General features: G+C 45.5%; 1 protein-coding gene across 1 annotated transcript in view; it reads right to left on the bottom strand.

The window, feature by feature from the left end:
* Window positions 1-5,405, bottom strand: part of NBN (nibrin) — a 1,386,396-nt gene extending 1,380,991 nt beyond the window's left edge. The window contains exon 1 of the mRNA XM_044065389.1: window positions 5,318-5,405. Within this exon, the coding sequence (XP_043921324.1) occupies window positions 5,318-5,348 (31 nt within the window). The 5' untranslated portion in view covers window positions 5,349-5,405. The remainder of the gene's footprint in view (window positions 1-5,317) is intronic.
* Window positions 5,406-8,262: the final 2,857 nt, after the last annotated feature.

Here is an 8,262-nt window from a genome sequence, read left to right on the forward strand (position 1 = left end):
GAAGGAAGTATAAGAGGAAATAAGAGTTGAGGAGTAAGAACAGTAATGGGTAACTCTCAGTGTCTGTTAGGAAGCAGAGAGTAAAAGCTGAATAGCAGAGTGGCTGTGGAGGAGGGTTTACAGACTGTAAGGTTAAAAATCAATGCAAAAAGAACTGGCTGACCAACACTTAAAGCACAAGGGCAGAGATAGTAAGAAGTTTATCATCCGAAAAATGGTGGGTAGATGGAGTTGACTCAAACTATCTTTTGGATGAGCCGGCTGTGTTTATGCTTTAGGGATGTTTCCAGTGAACCTCCATGCAACTCCCTTGCACCCTGCTGGAGAGAGAGAGAGATAAGGAAAGAAGGAATGATTTGCATTCTTAGCCACACAAGCACTCAGGTCACTCCAGAACAAGTACAAATATGACTCTGTCAATGTCCATGTTGGTGTGAATGATCTGAGCCGTACCTCCCTGGACTACATGAAAAGAGACATGGAGGAGCTCTCTGATCATGTAGCCCAGCCCGGTATGACCCTGACCCTGAGTAGCATCCTGTCCTCACCAAAAATGGTACCATGGTAGAGAGAAAAAATTATCAATTTCAACAATTGGCTAAGTTTCTGGTGTCATTCAAAGGGGATCCAGTGTTTGTCAGCATGGGATGACATGCTCGACCAGCCACGCTGCTTTGCTAGAGATGGCTTGCACCCGTCACCCTTAGGCTTTCGAATACTGGCCAAGGCTCTTGCCACCCCCATAGTGCCTTTTTTAGGCAAGGCTCAAAAGACAAACCCACCACCATAAATAGCACAAGTAACAAAAAACTGTGGGTAATGCTACTCAATGCCAGAAGTCTAAACCTCAAAATGCATGTACTAGAGGCACTCCTCAGTATGGAGAAAATCGATATATGTACAGTAATAGAAACCTGGTTTAAGGCTCCAGAGAGCACCCCAGCACTACCAGGCTACAACTCATACCATACATTTTGGCCACAAAACCCGGACCAAAATACAAAAGGCGGGGGAGTATCCATATTCATCAAGGATACCCACATCTCCAGGTTAGTGGCACAGCATGATGCTTCGGAGATCATCCACGTGCAACTAACAATGGGCAAAACTGCTATTCAAATTATAGCTTGCTACAGATCACTCACCATGTCCCAGGACCCCCACTCCTCATTCCTGGAAACACTGGGAAACATAAAGGTCCTACCAAACACCCTGATATTGGGTGATTTCAATTACCCAAACATTAACTGGGAGAACTACTCAAGTACAAACTCCCTTGCGCAACATTTCCTCGAATTTATAAACTCAAACGCCCTGGATCAACTGGTCAACACCCCCACCAGAGGTGACAACATACTGGACCTGGTCATCACCAACATGGGCGTCCTGTGTTCCACACTGGAGGTCAACCCCTCGCTGGTTAGATCTGACCATAAACTAATCACGCTGGATAACCACATTCTGCCAATCAAAGAAACCACTGTGAAAAACTTTTCAAAAGCAAACTTCACTTTACTTAAGACCGAGGTAGGAAGTTTCAAAGCCCCCATGCTAAAGGATAACACTGTCCAAGCTGCAAAATCCTTTACTAATGCACTCCACGGGCATCTACAAGAATGCATGGATCGTGCTATCCCAAACAAAACCAAGACTCACTCCTCCAAGAAAAGGAAACCAGTCTAGTGGACCCCTGCCATAAACAAACTATACAATAGAAGGAGGAAACTAGTACAGAAAAGAGTAAAATCCCAAGAAGGGAAGACATTCCTGATCTGTATCAGCAAGAAACTACGTTCCCTCATAAAATCATCCAAGGTGAGCTTCAAAAGAAAAATTGCCATGGACTCCAAAGATAACCACAAGGCATTCTTTAACTATGTCAAGAATCTAAGTGGCAATTCTCAGATCTGCTTGGAGTTAGTGCAGAATGATACAAAACACACTGAACTGACCGATATAGCCAACATCCTGGCAGACAGGTTCAGTGCAAACTTCACCCCCCTTCCACCCCCAAAAGGGCCCATAACTATACCAGAAGAATGTCGTGCCCCTGAAATCACAGACACTCAGGATAAAACAGCCCTCTCCAAAGCCAAAAACACAGCATCAATGGGACCAGACGGTGTCCCAGGCTGCGTCCTACACAAGCTCAAAGATGAACTAACCCCTCACCTAAACACACTGTTTAAACTCAGCCTCTCCACAGGCTACGTGCCCACAGAGTGGCACACAGCAACGGTTATTCCACTCCACAAAAGTGGAGCCACAACAGCCCGCGGGAACTATCGCCCTATAAGCCTGACTAGCTTGGTCTACAAAGCTATGGAGCACATCATCATGGATCTCATTAAAAGAGACATTGGAAACCTCCAAACACTGGACCCTACCCAGTTCGGCTTTGTTAAGGGCAGATCATGTCTCTTAAACCTGGTGGACTTCTTTGAGACAGTTACCAAGGCTATAGACGAGGGAAAGGTGGTCCACACAGCCTACCCAGACCATGCAAAGGCATTCAATACCATTCCCCACTCAGGTATTACAGACAAGCTCACCAGCCTGAACATAAACCCCTACGTCATGAGATGGGTTGCCAACTGGCTCACGAACAGAACCCACATGATAATAGTTGCGGGAGCTAGGTCTGACTCTAAACCGGTTACAAGTGGTGTTCCCCAGGGCTCAGTCATAGGACCCCTCCTGTTCGGCATATACTTCTCAGAGGTACAGGCATGCACAATAGGACTATGGCTGACGAAGTTCACAGACGACTGCAAACTAGGGGCTATAATTGACTTTCTGGCTGACACAGACATCCTCCAAAAGGGTCTCACTGAGACAGATACCTGGTTTAAAAATCAATGCCTCAAGCTAAATGCCAAAAAGTACATAGTTATCCCCTTTGGAAAAAACAAAGTACCCACAAATTACCACATAGGTGGTAGTCCCCTAAATACGGAAGACGTAATAAGGGATCTGGGGACCCGAGTAGATAGTAATCTCATCTTTGATAATCACATTGCCAAAGTGGTAAGAAAATCCTTCTATGTGGCCCACCTAATCACAAAAGGGTTCGCATCCAGATCAAAAGAGGTCATTGTGCCCCTCTACTCATCAGACCCATCTTAGAGTACAATGCCCCATCTGGGATGTACCTTACAAGACACCTGCAACAGCTGGAAAGACCACAGAAGTACCTCACCAAGAGGATCAATGGCCTCAAACAGATGCCCTATGCAGCTCGACTGAAGAAACCCCAGCTGTACTCGGTTGCATACCGCCTACTCAGAGGTGATCTTTGCCTGACATACAAGGCCACGTCCAACCCAGAATTGATGGACATGCTCCACCTAAAGAAAACCATATCCCCTCAAACCACACGCTCCAGGGATCTAAACCTCACCACAACAATAAATAGCACGTGCTGGAGGAATAGATTCCTGTCCCAGAGACTTCCTATGCTCTGGAACAAGATTCCAATCTACATTAGGCAGAGCTCCTCGCTAACCCTCTTCAAGAGAAACCTTGACGAGTGGATGGGAAATAGAAAGTTTACCCCAGGGATCACTTCAGTGGCTCTGCTGGACAGAGGCACAGGGAACTAATCTAAGGGGGTGGTGAAAGCCAACAGATTCTGGCTAGACTTATAAATGCCTTCGGGCAGATAGCCTAGTACCTACCTATGAACCTATATAGATATATATATATATGTGTATATATATATATATATATATATATATATATATATATATATATATATATATATATATACATATATACACACACATACACATATATATTATTCATACATACATACAAACATATACACACACACACACACACACACACACACACACACACACACACACACACACACACACCTATACACACACACACAATGACTTCGCTGTGGGTTTTTGATTATAACCCTTCGCCCTCAACACTGAAAGCAAAATAAGGACCTTTTGCATACCTCTCAACTACCCCTGATTCAGACTTAAATTTTAGCTCTGTTCCTCATAATCACTTGTAAACTGTGACCTTTGGAAAAATATGGTGAACTATGCGTAAGTAAATGATAATAATTAAAGGTGTAGACTTATTTTACTTCATAAAATGTGTATTACTGCATACTCTCTTATTCTGTCAACATGTCAAGTTAATAGTACTAACACTGATTACTTCAGGATTTGTCCCTGTATCTGATGAGATGAAGTCTGTCCTTGATTTAGTTGAGAATTATGCCTTAGTGCTCTCTTTAGAAGGGAAAAAGTCGTAGAACCCGTTCACGTAAAATGCATACATATATACATAAGCACAACATGTCACAAACGAAACACGGTACTGAAAATGTATAATCCTACAACCGCTCTGTATACTGTTGGTCATTTTCAACGGGACCCATGCACCTGTCTCAACAGGGTTACCACCTGTCCCACTTTGCGAGGGACAGTCCCTCTTTGGGCAGTTGTGTCCTGCGAAAAAAACTGAAAAAATGGCAGATGTCCTGAGATTTTAGGACAAAAATATTTCCTAAGTTTTCTTTAATAGTTTCAAAAAATTTTTTTTTTTTTTTTTTTATCTGAAGCACCTAAATGTTATATGCAATAGCATAAGCAACTCAAATGCTACAAGAACAAGCTTTTATTTAGGCAAAAAGGTGAAGGTCTGTCTTTTGTACTGGATATGGGTATGTTTTGTCCTGCAAAATCTGACATTTCTACAAAAAATGTCCCACTTTGAGCATTTGAAAAGGTGGCAACCCTACTCCACTGTCACCGATTTTCAGGAACGCCCCTGGTTTTTACTACAACTTTGCCTCTATCACTCTTGGTTAAACCCTCCTAAAACTGGTGACTTTTGGAGAAAAGCTGGTGAACTGCACTTAATAAATAATTATAGTAATTACAGTTCTAGACTAACTTTAACTCAGAAAATTCACATTCTCCTACTCTATCATTGTCTTACATTAATAATACTAATAATTTTAAAAAGTGTCCCTGGTTATTCTTATTTCTAAATTTGTCCCCGATTCTAGAGATTTGCCCCCGATTGACAGCTATTGGACCTGTAGAGTCAGATATTAATTAGACTGATTATCTTAACTAGTTAATAGCCAGATTCTTTCCATTTGCAACAATCCAAAAACAACCGACAAGTCAGCACACCTCTCCTTTGAAATACTCCTAGTGAAGGACTTAGTTTACTGTACCTCGGTGCTGGAACTCTCTACACCACATTACTGCCTCAAGTGTTCAGGGACTACCTGCCACAGGTGGTTAAGTCTTGCAACTACAGTCTAAAGCAAGCAGTTCTGTACCTGTAGCATCAAAAGGAATTAACTTCCACATCCTCGGTTATAGTTCTCTAGTTAATCTTCACATAAGCTTCACATGACGTTTAGTGCCTCACTGATTTGGTTTGGTTTAGTTTCGTAGGCGATTTCCCGCGAGTTCAACAATTTCGCTTTCCTGTTGACCGGACTCCAGAATCTTAGATTATTGTGGAGTGCGACCTCTGGTGACCGGAGCTAGTAATGGCTGGTGAACATCGCTGTTGAGGGGCAGTCACCGCCTTTGTTTAGCACAGATGTAATGGGATCCTATCTCGCCTACCTTCATAACAGATGGGTTTGGAGCCGATTTATCGGCTCCGACTCGGCCACTTTTATATACTCTAGAACGAAGACTCTAATTAGCTGGGCTCCCCCTTATCCCAGAATGCACCACGCCTGCTTCTCCAGATCTCGTTTGCCGTTTTTCAAGCAGGACGTGGTCTCTACTTGGCTGGAGCTAAGTGCTTTTATTAACCTTTTTTTGGTGTTTTGACACGGGGCTTCTGTCAGAAAATTGACAAACAGCTGTTTTAACAGCTATATCAGTGTGTATGAGTCTGTTTGAGTGAATTTGATTTTCGCGCTTTTTCTGCTGTTTACTGGGCAAGGCCTGTTTAAGTTAGAGGGCCTTTGCACTTGGTTGTGTGTGCTTGTGTTTTATGTATAAGAGAATTTAAATTTTCTATATCTTCTGTTGTATTGAGCTAAGCCCTTTTAAGTCAGAGGGCTTTGGCCCGTATTTGATCCACTTCTGTTTGTGTACTGTACTCTGTGGTCCCTTTGAGTTAAGGGTTGTTGCTTTACTTTTAAATTTGTGTCTTACTTTCATTATTTAACTAGTGTGATTATCTAGATGTCTAAGGAACAGAAGTCAGGTTTTAAAAAATGTACTAGGTGCAGTTATAAAATGTCTATCACAGACAGCCATGCTGTCTGTGCTTACTGTTTAGGGCCTAAGCACTTACAAGAAACATGCAGTGTTTGTCACGCTTTTTCTTCCAGGGTCCTTCAGGAAAGGAAAAATAAGTTAATCCTAAAAGGACTTATCAAGCCTTCGTTTGAGGAAGTTTTGACTCCTTTTCCAGCTTCTAAAAAGAAAAGGTCGTCGGCTCCGACCAGTCCGTCGGACCTGGCGCTCAAGAAGCACAGGTCGTCGGCTCCGACCAGTCCGTCGGATCCGACAACCAAGAAGCATAGGCCAACTTCTTCTTCCTCGGCTCCAATGGCCTTGGAGCCGAGGGTTGAAGGGTATGCCTTGGTGCCTCTTCCCTCGGCTCCATTGGTGTTGGAGCCACAGCTTATGGCACCGAGAGGTGAATCACCTACTTCAGCTCCACTGGTCTCGGAGCCATTGGAGGTGTACAGCTCAGGCTCTTCCCCCTTGGCTCCGAAGGCTCCGTCAGCACCGACATCTTTGCATACGGTGCCTGCCTCGGCATGGATAGTTTTGGACCCCTTTCGGAGCCGGTCCCCTAGTTTATCGGAGCCGAGAGAGAAGTTGTCTCAGCCCCCGTCTATTTCCTCTAAATCCTCCAGGTTGTCGGATTCGGATTTGGACAGGGTTATCCAGAGGCTTTTCCAGTCCCCGGTTTTTACTAGAATGATCTCGGCTCCAGCCCATTCCACTCCGGAGCTGATCCCCTCTTCCGCTCATTTGGTTCCTCCTCCAACCTCTTCGGAGCCGTTGGAGTCGGTGATGGTGGAGCGCAGCGGAGCCCTTCAGTCAGAGCCGAGACCCCTTCGGAGCTGTTCAACACCGACTACCATTCCTACCCTGTCAGCGGTGTCAGGGTTCGGTACCGGTTCTTCCTCGATGGTGGCCGAGGGGAAAACTATGGGACTGGTCACCTCTATGCCTAGTCTTCCCCTTGGAGCATCGGCCGCAGGTATTCCCGCTACTGTCATGGCCTCTCAGCAAGTGCCCTCCATAGAGTCTGGAGGTCCGGCTTTTGAGGCCATGAGGAGTGCGCTGTCCATGACCTTGCCAGCTCAGCAGGTCTCTACCTCTCTGTCCCTAGACCTCGGTACTGGTGCCTCTGGTGACATTCTTTCCCATGATAGAGGGGCCCCAGGGCTTGAGGATACCCCCTTGGGGGGGTTCCCTTCTTCCAGGAGATCCTTCCAAATCTGCTTCGGATGAACCTCCAAGGAAGAAATTGTGCAAGAGGAAGCACGTTGACTCCCAGGATGAGTCCATCACATCGGACACTGACCTCGATGATGCGGAGGGGTCCCCCAAATTGTCCTCAGATGATGTCTCCTTCTCAGACATCTTCGAGATCTTGAAACAGAGAGGCAATTTGCAGTCCAAAACCCATTCCACAGAGGAGTCAGTCTTCCTCAAGGCCTTTGGGGCCCAGCCCTCCGCCTCCTGGGTGTCTCCACCCTTCGATGAATTACTGGACCTAATTTCTCGAAGGGTGTGGGAACACCCTGATACTGTGGAACCAGTGCCCGCCAGGCCTAACAAATTTCTTTCAGCCCCTCCCCAGAAGGAATTTCTCACTAAGGGAGTTGCAGTAGATGCGCTGGTGGTGGCATCTGCCACTCAGCAGGACATGGCAGAGGCTTCGACGTCTATTCATCCTCCTAATAAGGATTCTAGGAGCATGGATAGGTACGGAAAGTGTACCCTTTCTTCAGCGGCCTTTACCCTGCAGTCGTTGAATTATCTCTGTCATTTTACCAGGCTCCAAAGGGACCTCCTCAAGGAGTTAGGAGAGTCCCTTGTGGGTAATCTCCCTGAGGCGCTAGCCCAGACTGTAGGTGCCCAGATGACTACCCTTTCATCTATAGTCAACTCGTCCATGAGGCTCATATCTTATGTGGCCGAAGGGGCGAGTAGAGCAGCGGAACAGGAGTGGCTCTTAGGAGACAGGCCTGGTTACACTTGTGCCCACTTGCGGAGGCCTTTAAGTCTTCCTTCGCCG

The sequence above is a fragment of the Protopterus annectens genome, chromosome 3.part0, assembly GCF_019279795.1.
Source record: "Protopterus annectens isolate FY-2018-M chromosome 3.part0, PAN1.0, whole genome shotgun sequence".
NCBI lineage: Eukaryota > Metazoa > Chordata > Ceratodontiformes > Protopteridae > Protopterus > Protopterus annectens.